This window comes from Globicephala melas, chromosome 5, assembly GCF_963455315.2.
Source record: "Globicephala melas chromosome 5, mGloMel1.2, whole genome shotgun sequence".
Taxonomy (NCBI): domain Eukaryota; kingdom Metazoa; phylum Chordata; class Mammalia; order Artiodactyla; family Delphinidae; genus Globicephala; species Globicephala melas.
The window spans coordinates 75,408,215-75,435,168 of record NC_083318.1 but is presented as its reverse complement, the minus strand read 5'-3'; the positions used below and the strand labels follow the sequence as shown (position 1 = coordinate 75,435,168).

At 43.1% G+C, this 26,954-nt stretch overlaps 1 protein-coding gene across 8 annotated transcripts in view; it reads right to left on the bottom strand.

Annotated features, from left to right (window-relative positions):
- Positions 1-26,954, bottom strand: part of CRACD (capping protein inhibiting regulator of actin dynamics) — a 313,531-nt gene that overhangs the window by 74,626 nt on the left and 211,951 nt on the right. For 2 of the 8 annotated variants that reach the window (XM_060299388.1, XM_060299389.1), the window contains 2 exons: positions 25,022-25,193; positions 2,583-2,718 (listed from right to left, as the gene is read on the bottom strand). In XM_060299388.1, the coding sequence (XP_060155371.1) occupies positions 2,583-2,624 (42 nt within the window). In that variant the 5' untranslated portion in view covers positions 2,625-2,718; positions 25,022-25,193. Of the gene's footprint in view, positions 1-570; positions 612-2,582; positions 2,721-25,021; positions 25,194-26,954 lie in introns of those variants that run through there. The other 6 variants (XM_060299387.1, XM_030880615.2, XM_060299391.1 and 3 more) reach the window with 4 other exon arrangements.

Sequence of the window (26,954 nt, the reverse complement as noted above, 5' to 3'; positions counted from 1 at the left end):
TTGTTCAGAGAAGATGTTCAGAAAAGAGCAGGCTTATTTACGCTGTATTCAGTCATTCTGTACTCAGCATCAGCAGACAGATACTAACCATCACGGGTGCAACACAGGACAGTTCTGGCTGAGATGACTACGTGTGGACACTAGGGGGCAACCTTTCCAAGTGCAGTCATTACAGGCGTGGCTCCGGTTTCCAAGGACTAGGAAGTTTCTTAAGCCAGAGAAAAATGGCATTTTTTTTTTTTAAATGACATTCCAGTAGAAATCTCATTTCAAAAGAATGTCTTAATAATGGTGGCAAATCAGCCTGCTAGGACATTTACTGTCAAATAGGTGTTAGCCATTAGTTCTCTCTTTTTAAAATAAACATACACACATACACAAGGACAATTTCAGACATAAAAAACATACATGCCTCTGACGTAACTAAACACCCTCATTCCATGCTGGAGTCTACGAGGGGGCGGTCTTTTATGCTGCTGACTAAGCATCAATACCAGCATAACGTTTTTATGGAAAAATGCAAAGCATTCATGCAAGTTAATAAAGTTAACTACTATTTCTACAACTTACCAGGAACATACTGCTTAGTCGACTGAAAAATAAAGCACAGTCTTTTGGGGGTGATACAGTTATATCTTATGTCACTCCAAAAATCACATTTGCTATGATAATGGTCCCCATTTCCCTCTTCGAAGAGCAAAAGTCTCTTATTGTTTAAAAACACAACTTTAGAGCTGTAAGGAAGCTCGTGAATCCATGCAGCAGAAGCAAAATTAGGCAGACCTTGTATGAGTAGATGATGTCCAAAGGAGAGCACTCCAATTAGACAGCTATTCTGCTTCACTCACATTTCTTCTCCTGTTTTATCAGAATTGTTGCTTCAGGGAAGTTAGTTGTTTTACATTTTATTAGTTATGAGATCAGATTCTTTAAACTTATGGCTTACATCATTAAGACAACCAACTGGCATTCACATATTTCTATTGAGTTTCTGTATATTCAATACTGAGGAATTATCTATTTTTAACAACTCCAAATCCACTTCTTGGAGTGGCAGTGGCAGGTGGTGTGACATTACAAAGCTGATACCATTTAAGGCGACAGACTATTATCTAATTTTTAAAGAACTCCTTGAAAGCCCTTGTAAAATACAGTTGTTTTGTAGACTGAAATCTGTAAGTCATTCCCCTTAGAAAGGGAGTATTATGAGGGTTCATTACTTCGTAGCAATAATATTCCAGGAAATAAAAGACTTCAAGAAGGAAAGGTAAGGAGGAAGGGGATCGAGGTTTTCTTTGGCCGTCACACCCTTCCCCCTTCTCCAGCTTATGAAAAGACACAGCTGACTTTTTCTTCTGAGTCTATAAAACGTGTGGCAGTACAACCAGCAAGAACCAGAACGGGGGAGCTAGTTAGGAAAGCTGAAACTTGAAGTGCCTAGTTTAGTTCTGAGGGCAGGACTATGGCCTTGGGCAGGGGTGTGGTAGGTACAAAGATCTAGGCAAGTTTGGGTGTGGTTGCAGGGTGTTGGCTATTTCCCACCTCACCATATGCTATATTCAGCTGAGTGTGTGTGGCATATGTAACCAAACAGAGATCACAAAATACATAGCTAATAACCAGTAGAAACAAGAATATTTCAAGAAAATAGAAAAATTTGAGTGTCAGTAGCTATTCAAGCCAGCTGTCCCCTTTATTTTTTATGTTTTTGCTGGTTCATTCACTCATTCATTTATTGGTTCATTCGTTGTTGTAGACTTAGATGGAAACCAGCAGACCAGAGCCCCCTGTTCATCGTCTGCGTTGCCTCCAAGCACCCCCAGCTCAGAGAAGTGCTTGCTTATGCACTTCTGTCGGGTGAGTGAATTCTACTGAGCACTCGGGCAAACTTACTTGGGCAGATCCCAGGGGTCTTTGCTCCCCTTGCTTTTCCTGGACTTCCCGTTATTTCAGTCTCATTTAGTGAAAAATTATTTTATTATATTTTCATTCTTAAGGAGTTACCATCTGAGTCAATGTTATGTAGGAAAACTGCCCAACTCTGCAGTGTGAACAGGAGCGAAGCTGAAGAGCTTCACAGCACCCCTCTGAGACAGGGTGGCTCAGGGCAGCCAGATTTACAAACACAACAGAATAATAAAGAGTCTCACCATTCACTGTCCAAGTATGGAGACTTGGAATGGGAACACTTGCTGTGCATACCCTCAGCTGGCAGTCAACCCTGTGCTCGGGGATTATGGCCAACACTTAATGGTCAGGAGCTCTTTCCTCTCACCCAAGTTCTGCAGCCTCTCTAGGGTACTTGTCCTCATTAAGTCCAGTTAAAAATGAGGGAACAACTTGAGAGAAAAGGAGAGGGGGTGTTATGTAGGTGGGTACAACGGTGATAGTGAACCTCTCACAGGTGGACAGAGGCTTCCAGAAAACTGAGTGAGGTTTGAGAAAGCAAACATTCTCCCCAGGAGCTATCCCCTGGACCTCCCAATCCACTACTCAAGGCCAAGTTAGGAACTTTCCCCACTTCCCTCCATAGCCGGGCCCCTTCCCTATGGCTCTGACCTTCCAATCTCAAGCTGTCTTACCTGAAGAGTTTTGACTTTGCCCAGGATGTTGTCCTGTGACATTGCTTGAACTGTCTGCTCACTTTCTGCTCCCCCATCAGGGATAAAAATACTGTCATGGGAAAACGCCCGGGTTCCCACAGAATAGTTGAAGGACCTGGAATGCAAATCATGTGCTTCATTTTATTAGGATGATAAGATTCCTTTTGGCAATTCAATTTCCTTTTCTTCCTGATTTAGGGGACTCCACCCACATCCCCGGTCTCATTCAGAAAGCACTTCCAGCAGGGTGTCCTTTTCTGTGAGAGGTCAGCCAAGTATCTGGGTAGACAGAAGGGTCCCACTGGAATAAGGGAGCATGTCTCCAACACAACAATGTTTCAGAGCCGCTCAGTGGGAGAACTCAGACTGCTACTTGTTTGTAGAGAACCCAGGACAGAAGGCACTGCAGAAATGTTAACTGTAGGAGCCTTTCTCCTGATGAGCTGTCACTATCAGTTTTAGCCCAGTAAAGTCTTGTCAACAAGTAGTTTTTAAGTAACATGCAGATCTAGAAGTAAGAGGCAAGAGTTTCTTTCTTTCAGATTGCAATCAAATTGGAAGAAAGATATATACATCTAAAACAAAGACTTGATGAGGGCTGGAATTGCTACAGGGACTACAGGAATAAAGAGTCTCTCTGTCGAGACTCTAGGAATTCAGAGAAGAGGAGGGGAAATGTGTGTTAAGGAGATTCTAATGGGTGTCATGCGTTGGATGGCTTATAGGTGGTAGGTACCCAACAATAAACACTTTTCAGTTGAAAGGTTGGACTTCAAGGAAATCTGGACTTCTGACTGTGAGGTATAGGCCAGGTGAACTGCAGCAAGAGGAAGCAGCAGACACCAACCGTTCCTTACTTGATTTTGGAAATTAAGTTACCCCTGGGAAGGAACACACAGGGGCAGAATCACACACTCCCCATAAGGCAAGGCAGGCACATTTCCATGATGCCAGGCACACAGGCAGCTCTCTCAGGGTGAGAGAGCCCTACTTCTCCCTCTCCCCTCCCCAGAAAGGGGTTCCACCTGGAGGTTTTTTCAGTGACCTAGGGCAAGAAAGAAGAGGCAGTACTGGGGGAAATGGGCCGCCAGCTGTACCTCTGAACTGAATTACAGAAATGCAGCAGGCAGGTTCCCAACCAAGTTTAGACCTACTTGGAAAGACTGAGTACCAAATTTTTTCATCAAATTTGCCAAATTACGAGCAGCATGGTAACAAAGCATGTGAGGTTTAGAAACAGAAGACTGGGATGTGAGCCTCCTGGCTGTGTGATCTTCGGCAATAATACTATATATATATTAAAATTTATTTATTTATTTTGGCTGTGTTGGGTCTTTGTTGCTGCGCACGGGCTTTCTCTAGTTGCGGCGAGCGGGGGCTACTCTTCATTGAGCTGCGCGGGCTTCTCATTGCAGTGGCTTCTCTTGTTACAGAGCATGGGCTCTAGGTGCGCGGGCTTCCGTAATTGTGGCACGTGGGCTTCAGTAGTTGTGGCTCACAGGTTCTAGAGCACAGGCTCAGTAGTTGTGGCGCACGGGCTTAGTTGCTCCGCGGCATGTGGGATCTTCCCAGACCAGGGATCGAACCCGTGTCCCCCTGCATTGGCAGGCAGATTCTTAACCACTGCACCACCAGGGAAGCCCCCGGCAATAATAATAATAACCACCAATCCCTACTTTGATGAAAACACTGTGCTGAGAGTTTTACTTTCATTGTCTCATCACCAATATTTTGTGGCAAATAAAACTCAGGGAGTAAATAACCTTATTTAAAGTCGCCTAAATAGAAGTTGTAGCATAAGAAACAATTCAGATCTGCTGAATATAATCCCAGGCCAGGCAGCTGAAGTGTTTTAAAGTGGTGGAAGGTCTCTAGTATTCCTTCCCATGAGTGAGATGGGGTTTGGGCGGATCAGTGGGAGAGGAAGACAGGATGCCAATGCCATGTGGGCTGGAATATGGGAGGGCTGGAGACACTAAACAGCTGGAATAATGGGTAAGCCTTCAGCTAAATAGCACAAGGCACTATATAGCAGCAACCCACTTTATGAAATATGAGGCATTGTTTTAGGATATGAATATGAATATGAAAAGGAAATTAAATGTACCACTATCTCCCTGTCCTCAGAGACTTTGTGATCTATGCTACAAAATGAACTTCCAAGTTCACCTAAAGATGCTATGAAATAAACTTTCCATTCAAAGTTATGGAATCAAACCTTTTAATATTGTGTCTAAACTTTTTTCTCAGATCCCTGGCTATGATTCAGATGAAAGAAGAGGTAACTGACTTCATTTTCTACACAGTGTTTTTACAAATGGCTTATATACGCACTCAGGCTCTGAAATATTCTTATAAACACATATATGGACAAGTCCACTTTAGATGCTCAATAAATGCTTACTAATGTCGCACAGTTGTATGTACATTATACACCAGCGCTAGGCCAAGTTCCCTTCCAGTTTCCAAGTCAATCTTTTGACTGATTCATGAAATTTAACTCTCTGCTCTAATTCTTTTTTCCAGAAAGGCTAAGAACTGACAGTTTCCTGCTCTTCTGTGTTGCCCCAAATATTCCTTGTTGCCAACCAGGATTTAATGTCCCCACTTCCAGATGATCTTACTGAAAAATAGAGAAAATGAATCGTAATAGTAGTAGTAGTGATAATTATAATAATAGTGGTAGTCACAGTGGTAATATTAATACTGGCTAAATGTTACTGGGCACTTGCTATGTCCCCTCCATGTGTGCTAACTTCTTTAATATAACACCTAAATCCTTGTGATATATAATATTTAAACCTTATGTGGAAGGCACTATTATTAAGCCTATTTATAGATGAGGAAACTGAGGCTTAAAGACAATGAGTGACTTGTCGTAAATTGAATGACTGTATACGTGTGAACCTGTTTCTGGACTGTGTTCTACGGGTCTATTTGTCTGTTTTTACAGCAGTAATACCACACTGTCTTAGTTACTATAGCTTTTTAATGAGCCTTGATGTCTAGCAGTTTATGTTCTCTAGCTTTGTTTTTTTTCCCCAGATGGCTACTCTTGTCTCTGCATTTCTACATAAACTCCCCCCCGCCGCCCCCCACACACAGACTGTAATACACTCCTAGGATTACTTTTGTGATGGTATTGGATCTATAGATAAACTTTGGGATACCTGACATCTTTACAACAGTCAATCTTTTAATCCATGAACACTGGATATTCCTTCATTTATTAATATTTAGATCCTTTTTACTTACTCTCAATAATGTTTTGTAGTTCTCTGTATAGAGGTCTTTTACATATTTTGATAGATTTATTGCTACATATTTGATGTTTCTAAATCTACTGTAAATGGTATAGGCTAAAATTTTTATTTTTCTAATTGTTTATTGGCAGAATATTAAAGTGCCACTTGGTTATTGATTATTGATGTTATAACTAGGCTTAGATAAATTTATTTGTTAATCATAATGACTGTTGATTCTTTTGGATTTTCTATGTATACAATCATGTTATCTATGACAAAAGAGCTTTATTTGTTCATTGTCAATCTCCTTCTCTCCTTCCTCCCTTCCTTCCTTTCTCCTTCCTTCCATACCGCAATTAGCTAGGATCTTCATATGAACTTAAGTAGAAGTGGTAATGGTGGACTTTGTCATATTCCCAAACTGAGCAGAAAAGTATTCAATATTTTACGTTAAGTCATGATGTTAGCTATAGAACTTCTATAGATGCACTTATATTACTGCTTCTTTGAAAAGACAAGCAGTCGGTCTCTTATAGCTGACTTTAAGATTTTTCTTTGTCTTTGGTTTTCTCAGTTTTAGTCTGTTGTGGCTAGATGTGAATTTCTTCTAATTTATCTAGCTTAGGGTACATAATACTCCTTAAACCTGTGGCTTGGTGTCTTTCATCAGTTTGGGAAAATTCTCAGCCATTATTTCTTCAAATATTGCTTCTGCCCCGTTTTTCTCTATTCCCCCTCTGATTCTCCAATGTTAGACCTTTTCAACATGAGCCACATGTCTTTCATGCTCTTTTCTGTATCTGTTGTTTTTTTTACTCAATATGATTCAGTCTGGATTTTTCTACTGACCTAGCTTTTAGCTCATTAATCCTCTCTTTAGTGGTGTCCAGTCTGTTGTTCAAACTACCTACTGAGTTCTTACTATCAGTAGCATTTTTCAAATCAAGAATTTCCAACCAAGCGTAAAATCGAAAGCTTGTGGGAAGCAGCCGCATAGCACAGGGAGATCAGCTCCGTGCTCTGTGACCACCTAGAGGGGTGGGATAGGGAGGGTGGGAGGGAGATGCAAGAGGGAGGGGATATGGGGATATATATATAGCTGATTCACTTTTTGATACAGCAGAAACTAACACACCATTGTAAAGCAATTATACTCCAATAAAGATGTTAAGAAAAAGCAAGAATTTCCATATGATCCTTTTTAATAGATTCTAGTTCTCTAGTGAAATTATCCACCTTGTCAACTATTTTGTTGAATATATTAATCACAATTGTTTAAAAGGCTCTCTCTGAAACTACAATATCTTAGTCCCCTTTGGGTCTATTTCTATTATCTTGTTTTCCTCATAGTCTGATTCTTAACTGCCTGGTAATTTTTTAATTGAATTCTGCACATAATGCACACAAAACTGTAGAGGCTGGGTTCTCTCCTTTCAGAGAGGACTTGCTCGCTCCTCTAGCAAGCAGCAAAGGAGCAAAAACACCTCAATCCAATCAGAAACCAAGCTGATCTTGGCTGGTTAGCAATCTTTGTCAGGCTCAGACTACCTCTGCTTCATCCCCACTTGTAGGGTACAGGCCTCCTGGAGTCTTAACTAAGAATCCGTGTTATTTCCTAAGGTCCTTCTTGGTGGATTCTCAAACTCCAATTTTTGTCTTTCCAGCACCATAGACTGCCCTGTTTTTCAGCCTGCATTCCTGTGCAGCTGTATCAACAGATTCCTCAAAAGGAAAACTGTTGCCTAGATTTAGGTTCTTTCTGGGCTTCTCTTCTCTTGGGGGGAACTTAGTCCCTCAAGTCCTGGCTGTCATGGCAGCCTCAAACTCTAATTTTTGTGTTCCCAGCTCCATGAGATTGCCTACAGCTCTGCTGCCTTCTCCTCCTCTTGGCAGCCACTCTGAGCCTTGACCTGCACCTGAGAGTCAACTAATGCCAACAGGAGAGAAGCAATTTGCAGAAAGTTGGCCTCAACTCAGTGGGCCTCCCTTCTCTCCAGGATCTCACTGCTCAAGTCTGGTGCCTTAGCAGCAATCTGATACCTTCAAACAGATGTCTCTGTTTTAATATTTTATATGTATTTCCAGTTGTTCTTGGTGGGAGCACCGATTTGCTACAAGCTACTTCATCATAGCCAGAAGCGAAAGTAACTAAATAATTTTTTGATATTTATTAACTCTCTACACATGACAGAACCTACTTTTTTTTTTTTGTGGTATGCGGGCCTCTCCCTGTTGTGGCCTCTCCCGTTGCGGAGCACAGGCTCCGGATGCACAGGTTCAGCGGCCATGGCTCATGGGCCCAGCTGCTCCGCGGCATGTGGGATCTTCCCGGACCGGGGCACGAACCCATGTCCCCTGCATCGGCAGGCGGACTCTCAACCACTGCGCCACCAGGGAAGCCCCAGAACCTACTTTTTGATAAGGCCATTGTTCTTAAGAGGATTACTTTTCAAAGTGATAAAAAACATTTGTACCTTTTTCTTCCTATATTTGGTTTTTAAAGCTCTGAGAAGAAACAGTGCAGGAGAATGGTCATTGGTTTATTAGTTACACTAATGAACACTCTCTTCTAAATAATTCAGTTTACATAATGCAAGTTAACATTACATCCTTGGCAATTTGTGTCACTTTAGATCTTCGGTCATCATGGTTACCAATGTCGGCTCCAAACAACTCTACAATGTAGATTATTTCCTTTTCTCTGAAGGGGAAGCTGAGACAAAGAGTGGGTAAGAAGGTTGCCCAAAGTTCCAGATTTTCAGGCAGGGGTGGAATGGAAACTGAATAGCCCACGTGTGGCGATCTCAGCTTGAAATTATGTTCTAGTGAACAAGAGCTCGGTGGGAATATTTGTCCTTAACCAGCTGGGAACTATAAACTACATGATTAGGAGATGGAGGGGCAATTTACCACAAATTGTACCCTAACCGAGTTCATCTGGACTTCTTTACTCTTGACATTTAAAGATTTTTCACAACTGATTGCACAGTAGGCCAATTCTCCCCCCTTCCATTTATTACGAGTGGGTCAAGAGGCGAGGGGCCTCTGAGCCTCAGTGCCGCAACTTACCCTCAGACTATCTGCTCAGATGGAAGAAATGGGACTTGCTGTGTGGGAACCTTTTCTTGTGATGCTTAGAACACGGAGTAGCCTCTTGATCGACTGTGAGATATATAAAGGCCTCTAAAATCCCCCAGATTTTTAACTTGTAACTGAAGGATTGTCAATACAGTCATTTAACAGACATCTTAATGTAAACAAGACCTGAGGTCAAATGTCAAGCACATGTGGGAAAAGCAAACTCTAGAAGGAGAGGAAAAGAGGTCACTTGGGAAATCTGGAACAACATGGGGCTCTGAGGAACAGTTTTCATAAGCTTAGAGAAGAATCGCAGAGCCATGACTTACAGATGCCAGAAAAATGGTCCGTTTGGACTTAGAGGTCCAAAGAGCAGAAGTTCCTGGGGTCTTTATGCAAAGAAAGGTTTTGTTGTTGTTGTCATTGATGATATTGTTATAGGCAGAGAGGTTGGGATTCCAAACATCTAATCAGAGGCGTCTAAGCAGCCCATGGAGGCCAGCTTTTCATCTTCTCCTCAACTCTTCACTGACTTCTATGGTTATCTTTCCAAAGGCAGAGATGGTAGAACAACCTGAGGCTACTCTTTGGGCTTTAACAATCACTTTTAATAACTGTCTATCTAACTCCAATACTACACTCTCTTCTAGCCACGTGTCTCCAGCTACTTGGCTATCCCACTGTCTCTGCAAACTCAACATGAACAAAACCAAACTCATCAAGCGTTTCCCACAAAACTCCAATCTTTCCTATTTCTGTGTTACTATCATCCCTCAGGTTCTGTGCTATATTATTTTGTAAGTAAGGTCAGACCCAGGTTAGGGGAAAGGTATTGTGCAAAAGACCTTAGTGAGTAACATGATCTGTCCTTTCACAGGCAGAAATCCTTCAAAAACAATACAGAAATCAATGAGTAGGACTGCAAATCCTGAGCTCCCAGACCCATTTTAGGCTTGCACTGGATTCTGCCTGCCACACTCCTCCACGACTGTGCTTGGAGGCCCGGAGAGCTGCTCATCACATCTCTAGTGGGTCTCTAATGGAAATGAGCATCAAGAGAGGGAGCTGCGAATCCAGGGCAGCGGCAGCTCTGGCAGATGGCAGCCCTGGCACAGCCAGCAGTCTCTGCTGACTCTGTGATCACGGAGGCCACGACTGGAATCCTTTCGGACAAAGAAGCTCAGGCCCTGGGAGCTCAGGCCCTGGAGAGGCTTGATCAAGACAGAACTGAAACCAGGGGGACAGTGACAGTAATACTCGCTGGCCTTTCGACTGCCCTCAGAGGATCCTCTGCTCATTTCTGTAATATGATTGACACCTGTAAATGGTCTCCAACTGAAGTCCTCTCCAATTCCACTTCCTCTCAAATCCTACATCAATCTTCAAGCAATTACTTTGCCAGCTCAGAAACCTCTAGTGCCAAACCTCTTTTTGCCAAAGTCCTACCAGATGAAGCTGTAACGGTTGCTTGGCATTTAATGCTCTTCATGTTTGGCATTTAAGGACACTGAACCACTCTGGCTCTATGAAACAGAGTCCATGCAGTGCAGGGATTCAGCGCTCAGACTCAGGCCAGTGTGCCTCTTGTGAAACCTGGTTCTCCCACTTCTAGCTGTGTGGCCTTGGGCACGTCACTAAACCTCCAGGTGCCTCAGTTTCCTTATCTGTAAATGAGGATGATAATAGGACCTACCTCATGGAGCTTTTGTTAGGATTAAATGAGTTAAGTTCTCATAGAAGTGTTACCTATTGTTATCAAATGTCACCCTACTTCAAACATCCTGTAAGGCAAACCCAACCATTCAGTTCCCCAAATACCCTCTCTGGGCTCTATCACTGCATGGGCTCTTCCTCCCCATGGATGGACTGCCCAATGCCAATCTCTCAGTTCAGGTCCTACCCATCCTTCAAGGTCCAGCTCACATCTTATCAACCCCCACACAGCCTTTCCTATTTCCCTGGAAGAAGGGGATCTTTTCTCCCACTGAAAGCCCTATGCATGCATCTCTTGTTACATACATGTCTATGTTATGGTTACTATAATCATGCCTTAAATGAGAGGGAAAATAAAAGTGCTTTGCGTGTTGTAAAATGCTCCACAGATGTGATTCTAATAATGATAATGGTATCATCTTGTCTCCACCACAGTACTAGGAGTTGCGTGAGGGCAGGGATCACATCTGTTATCTTTGTTTCTCCCACAGAACTTTACCAAATAAAGTTTGTGAATAAGTTTTTTTTCAGTGGATGAGTAAAGGATTAACACTGAAGGGTAGTTAACCGGATGTGTTTCCCATGGAGAGGTCACTGAGGGAGTGAAAGCATGATGCAAACATACTGATGGGAGGAGGGGGAACATTTTCTGATGGTGGGTATTGTTCAGGGAGGGCAGGCCTATGTAGGAGGCTATCAGAGAAAGTTCTGAGAAGCCAAAGGGTGGGCAAGTCAGGATGTTCAGCACCTTTAAAGGTTCCTTCCAGGCCTCCTTTTCAACTCAAACCAGGGAATTGCTCCAGGCTTTGTTTCCCACCTTCTATTTCATGCCGTCTCTCTCACCCACCAAGTTTTTCAGGTTTCATTCCGTGTCAGTTATAGTTCTTTGCTGCAAGTTAACAGAAACTAACTTTGTCTCACTCAACCAAAAGAAAATCTACTAGATGAACAGTGAGGGCTCAAAGAACAATGAAAGCTAGAGTCAAAGCTTGGAGAAAGACAGGGGTAAAGAAAGGTCTAGAGGTCTAGGCATCAGGAACCACAGCGGCCATCACACGGTGCAAAGAGCCCAGTTACAGGCTGCTCTCGTGGTTGTGTCCTTACTTCCTGGACCCACCTGCCAAGTCAAAGCCCTAGGAGACAAAGACTGATGGGCCAGGCTGGGTCACATGCTCATGCCAGGCTTCAGCGGGAGGGCAAGTAAAAGATCTGGCCCTTTTGGCTTCTGTCCTAGGAAGCAGGCACTACGTCCTGTCATAAGGGCACACAGCGAGGCAAAGTTGATTCCCTGAAAGGAGATGTGGGTGCTGTTGAGAAGAAGAACCGCATGCTAACAGCTGAATGACCAAAAACAGCCATCACACTATGCCTTTGGATCTCCTTTGGATTCTCCTTTCCCACCTCGCCCCTCTGCATGGACAGCTCATTTGAACAGTTCTCTGGTGTTCTGATATCACTTCTCCCCCAAGAGGCTGCCTTTCTCTCTTGTGGCATATGCTGCTGCCTGAGAGCAAAGGATGACACGCCCCATGCTCCTAGGATGTCCAAGCCCAGGTCCAGTGCCCTATGCCCATGCTTATCTGCAGAAGTGGTAGAGATCAGACAGAGGGTGTGTGATGGGCCTGTGGCCTGGAGCTTAGGCACTGGAAGGTGACAGTAAAGAGAGAAGGTGAGAAGGAAAGCAAAACCAAGTTATCCCTTAGACATACTATTCCATCCTTCACCCACTGTGCAGTTAGTGCTAAGGAGCGCAGGGAGGAGTCAAGCAGAGCCATCTTCATTTTAAGTTCTGTTGTCTGGAACTACTGTTTGCAGTGGGGTCTGCTGTGAAAGGAACAATGAAAAGGGAGGGAAAGTTTGCTGGGGGAGGCGTTTCTGGGCAAGGTCTCCTCATGAATAAAATGTGACACAGGACAGGGACGATCCCCTTTCCGTTCCTGGTCTGTGTCGTCTGCATGTGACACCTGGAGCAGTGGCAGCCATCTTGGAGCTATGAGGAAACAAGCCTGAGGACAAGAGCCTACTCCCTGAAAATACGAGAGAAAAAAAGGAATCAGACTGGATCTTGCTGATGTTGCTGGGTTGCTTCATTAATGGACCTTGGAACTTGGAAAGTCTTCCAGACTATCAGGAATCAGATAATATATTTCCTTACTGTTGAAGAAGATACCAGTAGAAGTGTTTTCTGTTACAACTGAAATCATCCTACCTGATACAGTCTTCTAGCCACTACTCTAAACTCTGGGCACATCTAAGACCCACTGACATCATCTAACCTTGGAGTATGAGCCTACAGAGGGGAATTCTCCCCACCCAAAAAAGGAGAAGGCTCTCTGCAGCTGCACAGTTAACACATGTCTCAGGCCAGCCCTTCTACTTCTCCTTTGTCTTTTTTGGACAAGCATCATGTAATTTGGGACCATAGATATTGGGTAATTACCAGGGCAATGATTAGGGATTCACTTCAGGAATAAGGAAATATAATTATAGTCCAATTGCAGCTTGTTTCCATGACAACAGGGGCAATTGTAATTGATCAGCACTTTTCTTCCTAAGCAGATCCGTGAGTCTCATTCAAATGAAATGCTAAAAAGCAATTAACTATCCTCATCAAACAAACTAGAGTTGCTGGAAGAGCCTGAAGTCATATTACACTTTGTGTGGCGTCTGGGAGGTTCATCCTGGACTCTGGTAGTTTATGAAAATATTTGGTACTCAATAGGCTATAGAGTACCAAATCACCTAATAATTACAATAGAAACAGGATACGTCATAAAAAATTCAAGGAAGAGGAAGAAAGTCTGGAATCTTAAAACACAGATTCTCAGAACTGGAAGTCAAAGGATCATCTACTTCAGCCCCTTAGCTCAGTCCCATGCCTAGATCACGTAGGACGAGCAATCGTCTAGCCTGCCTCTAACGCTCTGTAGGGGTTCCACGGGCTTCCACGCTATCTGTTCCACTCCTCAGATGCCCCACCTAGAGAAAGATGTTTTCATAAACCTCTCTAGCCAGGCTTCCCTGGTGGCGCAGTGGTTAAGAATCTGCCTGCCAATGCAGGGGACACGGGTTCGATCCCTGGTCCAGGAAGATCCCACATGCCCGTGGAGCAAGTAAGCCCGTGGGCCACAACTACTGAGTCTGTGCTCTAGAGCCCACGAGCCACAACTACTGAAGCCCACGTGCTCCGCAAAAAGAGAAGCCACCGCAATGAGAAGCCGGTACACTGCAACACCCACGCACTGCAACAGAGTAGCGCCTGCTCGCCGCAACTAGAGAAAGCCGCGCACAGCAGCGAAGACCCAACACAGCCAAAAATAATAAATAAATAAAAATAAATAAATTTATTTAAAAAAACCAAAAAAACCTCTCTAGCCACTGTTGGAATCAGTTTAGTCTTGGTCTATGCTCTGGAAATAGAAAGCTAGTTATCGACAACCTCTTTATCTCAGTAGTAATATTATGTCCTGCATTTGTAAAGTGCTTTTTTATAGCAGATAGTGTAATGTCATGTGCATTTTTTTGTCCTCATAATAATCCTTGAAGACGGCATATCCATTTAACAGATAAAGAGGCTGGCTTGGTTAAGGTCACACAGCTCATGAGTGAAAGCACCTGTATTCACAAGAGGACCCTAGCTCCTGATCTGCTGCTCTCCCACATCTTGTATCTCCAATAATTGCCGAAACTGATTCATCATCCTTCTTTCCCCCAGACTTACTCAGCCCAGCTCTATTTGTTCTCCTGCTTAGTCCTAATTTTCATGCATTTAATGCTTTTGTACCTCTTCTCTACTCCCTGTTCAATTTCAGCACATTCCAGGTTCCTATGGACAGAGGATAAATGATCAAGTAAAATAAGTCTTTTCTGACTTCATCTTCTGAAAAGCAGCAAGGCCAAGGGACCTAAGCACACGTGGTAATCAGGGAGCCTGAGCTTCACTGTAATTTCACTGGTGACATGCTGTCTCACTACACCAACCGTGTAATTTTCCTTTTCCAGCAGGTCAGAGGGACAGCGATACTCTTCATCATGATGGGAAACTGAAGGATGAATTAGACGAACACTGACTGGTACAGTGGGAAGAGTCAGTATGGTAACAAGGGCAGGATTTATGTACTCATTCATTCAATGAATAATTACTGAATGCCTGCTATGTGCCGGGCACAGTGCTAGAGGCTGGAAATACGATGAAAGGCAAGGCATGCAGGCCTGCTTTTACGGAAGTTGTGTGAACATTGGTGGCAGGGGTCCTGATCTAGGCTCAGGGGGCCAGAGAAAGCTTGCTCCCTCGAGGAAGGTGCATTTGCGCAGAAAACTGAAGGATGAAGAGGAATTAGCTGGGGGAAGGAGGTGGAGATGGAGGTGGGGCTGTTCTAGACGAAAGGATTACCATGTGCAAAATCAGCTGACCTGGAGTCCAGTCATATCTCTAACACTAACTGCACTTGTGAAGGTACTGGATCAGCACTAAAAACGACCTGAAATTTTAACACTGGTGTGCGCACGCGCGTGTGTGTTTGTCTGTAACTGTGTGTGCTGGTGGCGGGGAAAGACTACTGAATAAGGGTCTCATACAATTTACATTATTGGGGGGGCAGGGGTGTGGGGTCACCCAGAGGCACATATTTCAAGTAGGCAGCCTCAAACATGACCTGTATCTTTCCCCAGGTCCTCTCTCCGCTATCAAGATGCCCATGGACCCCCCAATGCAGGGCACAAAACCCTCAAGTAAATGGGAGCAGCTGCTTACCCTTCCAAGCTAGCCTGTTACACTCTGCACCTATGTCCTACTTCAAAATTATCCCTTTCTGTTCCACCTCAAATTCCTACCTCCTATTTTAGGGTTTCAGAGGAGGAAAATACGCCCCTTGTCTCTCCTGCCAACATGAACTTAACCACCTCAGCCAGGTATAACCTCATCAAGGCTACATTTATTCCTTTCTTAAAAAACATCTTAAACGGGTGGGGTCCGCGCAGTCCTCCTGGAGGATTCAACCCGGCGGCGGGTCTGGCTGTGCTGGCGGCCCCAGCGCATCATTCCCGCTCCCCGTTCCTCCTGACCCCTCCCCCAGCCCTCCCTCCGCCCCTCGCCTCTCCCTCTGCGTCTCCGCGGGCGGGTGCGCGGGGCGGGGGGGGTCCGCAAGGGGGTGGGCGGGGCCGGGGATGGGGCCGGCGGGGGACTGACCCCTGGTTGGTGACCGGCCGCCACCAGGTGCAGTTCCACTGCAGCAGTGTGCTATGACCAGCTCCGGGACGGCTGGAAAGGCCGTCAGGGAAGGTTGCTCGGGGGAGCCCCGTCATCTCCACAGCGGGCCCACTCTCCCCGACAGTTACAGGGTTATAAATATATATGCACCCAACATAGGAGCACCTCAATACATAAGTCAACTGCTAACAGCTCTAAAAGAGGAAATCGACAATAACACAATAATAGTGGAGGACTTTAACACCTCACTTACACCAATGGACAGATCATCCAAAATGAAAATAAATAGGGAAACAGAAGCTTTAAATGACACAACAGACTAGATAGATCTAATTGATATTTATAGGACATTCCATCCAAAAACAGCAGATTACACTTTCTTAGGTGTGCATGGAACATTCTCCAGGATAGATCACATCTTGGGTCACAAATCAAGCCTCAGTAAATTGAATAAAACTGAAATCATATCAAGCATCTTTTTTGACCACAATGCTATGAGATTTGAAATAAATTACAGGGGAAAAAAACGTAAAAAAAAAAAAAAACACATGGAGGCTAAACAATATGTTGCTAAATAACCAAGAGATCACTGAAGAAATCAAAGAGGAAATCAGAAAATACCTAGAGACAAATGACCATGAAAATACGACTATCCAAAACCTATGGGATGCAGCAAAAGCAGTTCTAAGAGGGAAGTTTATAGCTATACAAGTCTACCTCAAGAAACAAGAAAAATCTCAAATAAACAATCTAACCTTAAACCTAAAGGAACTAGAGAAAGAAGAGCAAACAAAACCCAAAGTTAGCAGAAGGAAAGAAATCATAAAGATCAGAGAAGAAATAAATGAAATAGAAACAAAGAAAACAATGTCAAAGATCAATAAAACTAGAAGCTGGTTCTTTAAGAAGATAAACAAAATGGATAAACCATTAGCCAGACTCATCAAGAAAAAGAGGGAGAGGACTCAAATCAATAAAATTAGAAATGAAAAAGGAGAAGTTACAACAGACAACGTAGAAATACAAAGCACCTTAAGAGACTACTACAAGCAACTCTATGTCAATAAAATGGAGAACCTGGAAGAAATGGACAAATTCTTAGAAAGATATAATCTTCCAAGACTGAACCAGGAAGAAATAGAAAATATGAACAGACCAATCACAAGTAACGAAGTGGAAACTGTGATTAAAAATCTTCCAACAGGGGCTTCCCTGATGGTACAGTGGTTGAGAGTCCGCCTGCCAATGAAGGAGACATGGGTTCGTGCCCCAGTCCAGGAAGATCCCACATGCTGCGGAGCAGCTAGGCCCGTGAGCCATGGCCGCTGAGCCTGCACGTCTGGAGCCTGTGCTCTGCAACAGGAGAGGCCACAACAGTGAGAGGCCCACGTACCTCAAAACAAAAAAAAAAAGAAAAGAAAAATCTTCCAACAAACAAAAGTCCAGGACCAGATGGCTTCACAGGTGAATTCTATCAAACATTTAGTGAAGAGCTAACACCCATCCTTCTCAAACTCTTCCAAAAAATTGCAGAGGAAGGAACACTCCCAAACTCATTCTATGTGGCCACCATCACCCTGATACCAAAACCAGACAAAGATACTACAAAAAAGAGAAAATTACAGACCAATATCATGAATCCTGCAATTTTCCTCTGCAAAAATCCTCAATAAAATACTAGCAAACAGAATCCAACAACACGTTAAAAGGATCATACACCATAATCAAGTGGGATTTATCCCAGGGATGCAAGGATTCTTCAATATACGCAAATCAATCAATGTGTACACCATATTAACAAATTGAAGTATAAAAACCATATGATCATCTCAATACATGCAGAAAAAGCTTTTGACAAAATTCAACACCCATTTATGATAAAAACTCTCCAGAAAGTGGGCATGGAGGGAACCTACCTCAACATAATAAAGGCCATATACGACAAACCCACAGCAAACATTATTCTCAATGGTGAAAAACTGAAAGCATTTCCTTAAGATCAGAACAAGACAAGGATGTCCACTCTCACCACTATTATTCAACATAGTTTTGGAAGTCCTAGCCCCGGCAATCAGAGAAGAAAAAGAAATAAAAGGAATACAAATTGGAAAAGAAGAAGTAAAACTGTCACTGTTTGCAGATGACATGATACTATACATAGAGAATCCTAAAGATGCCACCAGAAAACTACTAGAGCTAATCAATGAATTTGGTAAAGCAGCAGGATACAAAATTAATGCACAGAAATCTCTTGCATTCCTACACACTAATGATGAAAAACCTGAAAGAGAAATTAAGGAAACACTCCTATTTGCCATTGCAACCTAGGAATAAACCTACCTAGAGAGACAAAATACCTGTATGCAGAAAACTATAAGACACTGATGAAAGAAATTAAAGATGATACAAACAGATGGAGAGATATACCATGTTCTTGGATGGGAAGAATCAATATTGTGAAAATGACTATACTACCCAAAGCAATCTACAGATTCAATGCAATCCCTATCAAATTACCAATGGCATTTTTTATGGAACTAGAACAAATCATTTTAAAATTTGTATGGAGACACAAAAGACCCCGAATAGCCAAAGCAGTCTGGAGGGGAAAAGATGGAGCTGGAGGAATCACACTCCCTGACTTCAGACTATACTACAAAGCTACAGTAAACAAGACAATATGGTACTGGCACAAAAACAGAAACACAGATCAATGGAACAAGATAGAAAGCCCAGAGATAAACCCACGCACCTATGGTCAACTAATCTATGACAAAGGAGGCAAGGATATACAATGGAGAAAAGACAGTCTCTTCAATAAGTGGTGCTGGGAAAACTGGACAGCTACATGTAAAAGAATGAAATTAGAATACTCCCTAACACCATACACAAAAATAAACTCAAAATGGATTTGAGACCTAAATGTAAGACCAGATATTATAAAACTCTTAGAGGAAAACATAGGAAGAACACCCTTTGACATAAATCACAGCAAGATCTTTTTTGATCCACCTCCTAGAGTAATGGAAATAAAAACAGAAATAAACAAATGGGACCTAATGAAACTTAAAAGCTTTTGCACAGCAAAGAAAACCATAAACAAGACAAAAAGACATCCCTCAGAATGGGAGAAAATATTTGCAAACGAATCAACAGACAAAGGATTAATCTCTAAAATATATAAACAGCTCATGCAGCTCAATATTAAAGAAACAAACAACCCAATCCCAAAATGGGCAGAAGACCTAAATAGACATTTCTCCAAAGAAGACATACAGATGGCCAAGAAGCACATGAAAAGCTGCTCAACATCACTAATTATTAGAGAAATGCAAATCAAAAGTACAATGAGGTATCACCTCACACCAGTTAGAATGGGCATCATCAGAAAATCTACAAACAACAAATGCTGGAGAGGGTGTGGAGAAAAGGGAACCCTCTTGCACTGTTGGTGGGAATGTAAATTGATATAGCCACTATGCAGAACAGTTTGGAGGTTCCTTAAAAAACTAAAAATAGAATTACCATATGATCCAGCAATCCCACTACTGGGCATATCCCAGAGAAAACCATAATTCAAAAAGGCACATGCACCCCAATGTTCGTTGCAGCACTATTTACAATAGCCAGGTCATGGAAGCAACCTAAATGCCCATCGACAGACGAATGGATAAAGAAGTTGTGGTACATATATACAATGGAATATTACTCAACCATAAAAAGGAATGAAATTGAGTCATTTGTAGAATCGTGGATGGATCTAGAGACTGTCACACAGAGTGAAGTAAGTCAGAAAGAGAAAAATAAATATCGTACATTTATGCATATATGTGGAACCTAGAAAAATGGTACAGATGGACCAGTTTGAAGGGCAGAAGTTGAGACACAGATGTAGAGAACAAACGTATGGACATCAAGGGGGGAAAGTGGCAGGAGGTAGGGATGGTGGTGTGATGAATTGGGTGATTAGGATTGACATGTATACACTGATGTGTATAAAATTGATGACTAATAAGAACCTGCTGTATATATATGAAAGAAAAACCTAAGAAACAAAATCTTTTTGAGATGCAATTCCAAAACCATAAAATTCACCCTTTTAAAGGGTACATTTAAATGATTTTTAGTATATTCACAAAATTGGGCAACCATCACTGTCACCTAAGTTTAGAAAATTTTTATAACCCCAAAGAAACCACGTACCCATCAGCAGTCACCCCCACCCTACCACGCACCTGGCAACCGCTAATCTTTCTGTCTCTGTGTATTTGCCTGTTTGGAACATTTCATATAAATGGAATCATATAACAGGTGGTATTTTTTAATTTGGCTTCTTTCACTTAACGTATTGTTTTCAAAGTTTATCCATGTGATACCATGTATCAGGATTTCATTCTTTTCCATTCCCAAATAATATTCCATTGTATGGACATGCGCCATGTTGTATTTATCCATTCATCTTTTGATGGACATTTGGATGGTTTCCACTTTGGGGCTATTATGAATAATGCCACTGTGAACATTTGTAAACTAGTTTTTGTGTGGAAATATATTTTCATTCCTCTTGGGTATATACCTAGGAGTGGAATTGCTGGGTCATATGGTAACTCTATGTTTAACATTTTGAGGAGCTGTCAAAGTGTTTTCCAAAGTGGCTGCATCATTTTACATTACCAGCAATGTTTGAGGGTTCCAATTTCTCCACATCCTCACCAACACGTACTATTGTCTGTCTTTTTTATTATAGCCTTCCTAATGGGTGTGAAGTGATCAGGTCAGAACCTGCGTCCCAGGGAGGGGTTTCAGAGGGAAAGGCAGATTATACGGGCAGAGAACCTCCCTGGGGAGTGAGGGGTTCAAGCCACATATTGGGTGCCCCAGTCCTGGGGTCCAACACAGGGGAGACGAGCTCCCTTGGCTGGTTGGAGGGCCAGTGGGACTAACAGGAGGGCTGTGGGAAGCCTGCACTCTCCTCAGGAGAAGTAGGTACATTGAAATGCAAAAACCCTAATCTCGTATTTTGGAGTCTGTTTCAACTTTATTAGTCAAATGGTTTATTTGTGGATTCCTTAGGATATTCTATGTACAGGATCATGGTATCTGCAAATAGATAGCTTTTATTTCTTCCTTCCCAAAATTGATGCCTTTTATTTCTTTTTCTTGCCTAACTGCCCTAGCTATAACCTATGGTATAGTACAGTACAGTGTTGAATAGCCATTCTTGTCTTTTTCCTGATCTCAAGGGGAACACATTCATTCTTTCACCATTTAGTATAATATTAGCTGTGGATTTTTGTAGATGTCCTTTATCAAGTTGAAGAAGTTCCTTTCCATTCCCAGTTTTGAGTGTTTTTATCATGTAAGGGTGTTGGATTCTGTCAAATGCTTTTTTCTACATCAACTGAGATGATCATGTGGTTTTTGTCCTTTATTTTATTAACATGGTGTGTTATATTGATTGATTTTTGTATATAAAATGAACCTTGTACTCCTGGCTTAGATCCCATTCGGTCATGGTGTAGAATCCTTTTTTATATGTTTGAGGATTCAGTTTGCTAGTATTTTGTCTGGGATTTTTTATGTCTTTATTCATAAGAGCTATTAGTCCGTAGTTTTCTTTTGTGTGTGATGTTTTGGTGTTAGGGTAACACTGGCCTCACACAATGATTTGGAAAGTTTCCTCCTATTCTATGCGCGTCACACTCATTCTTGTGTGAAAGTCTCTGCTCATGCCATTCCTGATCTGAAACACCCGTGCCTTGCCTCTCAGCACTCCAAGTCCTGTCCCTTGTTGGGAGACAGCTCAAGTTCTCCTCATTCCTGAGCCCCTTCCTATCTGCTCCAACCCCACAGTGAGCTCACCCTCCGTGAAGCCCCTTTGGTTCTCACCATGCTTACAGCTGGCGCTTACTGTAAAGTGCTGTAGCTATTCATGATCACAGTAAATGCCAGGTATTAGGCAGAAATTGGAAGTAGGACAAGTGGTGCCCCAATAAGTAGCAGAGCCTCCATCAGGCAGCTGAAGGCAGGAAGATACCTGAGCCTGGTGACCCAGGACCAGCAGGACAACTCAGGGCCATATGACTAGCTCCCTAGTACGGCCGCAGCAGAATACAGAGGCAGAATAGCAGCAATGCACTCGTTACTCCTTGAATAGTGGCTCAGCAACTTACTAGCAAGTCATTCTCTAGCCCTAGTTTTCTCATCTTTGAAAAGGGAATAATAATGTCAATCTCAGAGTCACGGTAAATATTACAGGAATTCACCTATGCAAAACACACTGTATTAAGTTTAATACGTGGTAGCTTTAATATACACCAATGGATATTCTCTGTGAAACAAAAGTTTGTGGTTAAATCTTGGAAATGCTGCAAACTACATCCCTCTTCTCGGAAATTCCCAGGGCACACTGGCATAGTAACAGATCTGAAAAGTCCCATGTAAAGAATCCTATTTAATTCATTTTGGTCCAGGATTTCCCAGATCTCTTTGTCAAACTGACCCTCTCCCCCTTTTAAATTTAACATCTATTCAACACACTTTGGGAAACACAATATTAGCTGTATTTAGTTACTAAAGGAAGTCACATTCAATTGTTAAAAACTGATCACGTTTTACTGTTTTGCTTTTCCCATAGGCATGTATAATTTAAAAGTAGTAGCCTAGGAGAAATAAAGGCTTCTAACCTAGAGAGAACAGAATGCTTTGAAACCCAAAGGAAATGAGAAATTTCAGGCAGAAGGAGATCAATAAAGAGCTATTTTTGGCCATGGAGACATTTCTAGAATTACAGATTCTTAGAGTTTGACAGCATGTTAAAGTTCAGCTCCTTTAAATTCTCACCTAGTGCAGAAGTGCCCTTCATCAGTTCCAATGCCTCTGGCACATACCCAGCCTCCCCATTTTTAAGCAGCTCTAGTAATTAAGAAATTTTCCCTCACATTGGGCTGAAATCTGCCTCCTTGGAACCTCCACCAGATATCATGTTAATGGAATTTTGACTTTTGTGCTGTAGTGAGAGCTGCCCATTTTGGAAATAGCAAATAAAAGGCACAGACATTTCTTGAATCCTTACGCAATGTGAAGTAACGTATCTGTTAATTGAACAGTGAACTGAAAATAAGAATGGTTGGAAGCAACATTTTTCATTTTCTCCATCTGTAAATAGGGCGAATAATCAAAAGTTCAGCCATACTGTAAGTGATGCATGTAATATTTACTTTGTGGGCGGAATTATTTTTCAATTGGAAGTTTCTGAGTAGGAAGAGGGAATATATATTTTAAGCAACTTGTTTTCCTATTTTTTTAATTTTAAAAACATTTAAAGAACCTTTTTTAAACTCATCGTCCCAAGCTTATCCTTCTAGCTTTCTGTATTATACAAATAAGTATTAAATAATTAAAATATAGTATATGTCTCATAAATATAGGTTTATCAATAAGAACAGGTAACATTACCTACATTTAATGGAAATGTAGCTGTTTGATCCAATGTAGATTTCCCCAAGGCAAATCTTAAAATCTTTAAGTTTTAAAACTTAAAACCTTAAGGAAAACCCCAAGGGGTAAACAGAATACCACTTAAATGGGAAGAGAACAAGGGTCTAGGGTCTTCTAAGAGTCTAATAAAATTCAGCAAGAAATCAGAGACTTGACAAAACCATAACCTGTTATAAAAAGAACAAGTTGTGTTTTCATAGGACAGTCCTTCCAAAGGAGAACTTTCCAAACTTGATCTCAGATTTTGCCTTAAACTGCTGTTTGGTCACATTTTAGTATCTGTACCTCATTCTGATGCTGTGAAGCAAAAAACGTTCACATTCTTATTTTGCAAGGGAAGAAACCAAAGTAAAGTCAAACCTGATTCGTGCTGGCCAATACTCAATTCTATATTGATACTAACATTCCAACAATTGGGTTAGTTTGGTGCTAGCTGTGTTCTCCTTTCAGTGAAATCGTTCTCTTTGGTTAAATTCAATAGTTTCCCTAATAAAGACAATGGAAAACCAATATAGGCCTGTGGAGGAAAAGAGTCAGCATTACTTAGGGCTAACAAATGCTGTTGTGGGCACTGTAATGCTTAATGTGCACGGCTTGCCTGAGGATTCTGTAACCTGGGCTCAACTGTAGTTGACAACACTGTACTCACAGACAGACCACCGAGGCTGTTTTCGTCTTTGTCCTTCAAACACAGTGAGAATATCACAGGTTACATCATCTATGCCTTCAACACGTACTAGGGCAACTTAATGCAGTGCCAGTCATTCATAGGAAACACTTTTTGAGTGCCTAAGGTGAGGCTGAATAAAACCTGGTCCCTGGCTTCACAGAACTGGCAGTTGAGTGAGAGAGACAGACTAGCCCATCAATCATTTCCAGAGAAAGTAACAAGTTCTTCGCGGGAGCCACGCAGTCAAGGGCAAACGAATCAGAGCGGGTAGTGGGAAAGGGCTTCTCAGAGGAGCCGACTTCTGAGCTGTCAGTAGCAGAACGTAACCATCTCTGACTTCAACTCCCAGCACTCAGGTGAGAAAGTACCTCCTTACCCTGCTTGTCTGAGTTCTTGACACGGTAACAGCCAGATGTAGTGCCTGTGCTCTAAGAGGAAGAGAAAGAGAGAGAAAAGAGGAAAGAGCAACGAGAAGGAGAGAGAGAGGAGAAGGACGACGAGAGGGAGACGGGAGGGGAGGAGAGAGAGAGAGAGAACAAGAAGCAGAAACTAAAAGCCCCATTGTAGGCAGGGTCTGGAAGTTGCTAGACATGGCCAGGGGGATGAAGGGTGACACCCTGTGCCCCAGCAGTTTGCATCCTCAACGCGGGTGTAAAACCTAGTGTACGAACCACCCTTCCTCCTTGCCAGGCAATGGGACAGGGGGACATGGTCTCCTCCAACTCAAGGAGCTTGGGTTGAGCCAAGGCAGTGAGCTGCTGCCTTCCTCCCCCAGCGAGGGCAGCAAGATGAAGGCGCACATCCCTATGCTCTCCCACGAAGTGAGGCCAGACACGTATGCTAATTCCCCGAGGTAACGTCTCCGCACAGAGCGCACCACGCACCCCGGTCCTCCACCTTCCCAGAAGTGGAGCCCATGAGGATGCCGCTCTGCCTCCTTCGGGACCCCACTCCCCACCCCGGAACTCCGCTGAAGGTCAGAAAAAAAAGTGCGAGTGATTACCTCAGGCTGTCCTCCAGGGTCTCCTCGTCGGAAGAGAAGGTCCCATTGCTGACACTCGGGGGAGAGCGACACTTGCGCCCTGCAGACGCCTCCCGGGCCGTCGACGTGCCTTTCTTTTTCCTTTTGCCAAACAACTTCTTCAAAGGCTGGAATTTGCCTCCCTTCTTCTTGTCTGTGGATTACAAGATAAACACAGGCTGCAGTTTGACAGGGCTGCCCCTCTGAGCCTAGAGCGAATTACCACCAGGCTGCGAGCCGGGGCAAAGGGCGGCCCAGCTGTTGGAGCCAAGAGCCACCCGGCCGCGCGCCAGCGCCGTTGCTGGGCAGCCAGTGCGCGCAGCAGCCGCAGCAGTGGGCGAGGCGGGCCCCGGGCATGGGTCCTCCGCACCCCACCCCACCCCCGCCCCGGCTCTCGACAAGCGCCCGCGGGCACCACGAAGGGCTTCCAAGCTTCACGGTGGTCGGCAGGGCATCCCCTGCACGTGCCACACGAAGCTGCTGCCTGCTTTCTTTTAACAAAGCAGATGACCAGGGCCCCTTTCCACGGAAGAAGCTGAGAAAAACACCTATGTCAGACAGGTGGTTAAAAGATTTATATATCTATGTATGTGACTTACATATATATATCATCTCCCCTGAGAATCACTCTCTTTCAGCCTTTGTTAGGTAACCGAAGATAACTGCTAACTCATGGCGTAAGCTTTGTCCCCAATTCCCTTCATCCCCATGTATTTCCAGTTTATTCCTCTTGTCTCCTTTTAAGGTCTACTATGAAGAGCCCCGAGAGGAGCTGCTATGAACATCTTTCCATATATTACTTGATCCAGTCAGGACCCAGGCTCACTGCCAGCACTTTCTACAGATATTTTAGGTAATACCTTTCAGTTCTGCTCCTTCAGATACAAATCCCTCCAAATTACTCCATTCCTACCCCAGAAAAGAAAGTGTAAATCACCCTCTACTAGGAGAAGTATCTTCTCAGATCTGTCCTTTCCTTTAAGAAGCTTAAAGAGTCATTTATCCAGTGGTCAATCTTTTTTTAAAATTATTTAACCCTTACTATGCATGACTGCTCTAAGACCTTTACAGATATTAACTCAGTTATCTTCAAAACAACCCTGGGAAGTAGATACTACTAACATCCCTATTTCACGGATGAGGAACCTGAGGCCCAGAGAGATGAAATTACTTGTCTGTGTCATGGGAGACATATCTTAGAAGCTGAAGTCAGGAGCTTTGAGGGAAAAGGAGAGATGAACACTCACAATGTGTATAGAAAAGTACTTGCACAAAGCACACAGGTACGAGCCCGCAGCTGGGTATCAGAGCCCCCAGATCTCTGCTGGCCAGAGTCTACAGAGAGATCTGGGTACAAAAATGAGGTTAATGATGTTCAAGGTAGTCATCTCATTTCCTCTGGTGATCTGCAGTTCTGGCCTTACTAAGAGTTCACAGAAAATCTGACATGAGGAAGAAACTACTTTGCTCTGAGCAGTGGCGTGAGACAGTGAGGAAGCAGAAAGTATAATCACCAGTTACAAAAAGATAACAGTCTGGGGCTTCCCTGGTGGCGCAGTGGTTGAGAGTCCGCCTGCCGATGCAGGGGACGTGGGTTCGCGCCCCGGTCCGGGAAGATCCCACATGCCGCGGAGCGGCTGGGCCCGTGAGCCACGGCCGCTGAGCCTGCGCGTCTGGAGCCTGTGCTCCGCAACGGGAGAGGCCACAACAGTGAGAGGCCTGCGTACCGCAAAAAAAAAAAAAAAAAAAGATAACAGTCTGGAATACTTAGTATAAATACAAACACACCTTCAAACTTCATCGATCCCTTAAATAACATACTGTATCACCCTTAAAAGGAAAGGAGATTTACAACATAGCAGATGCCCCCATACATAAGACACTGTGCTAGGCATGTAGTCCTCAGAGTTAAATT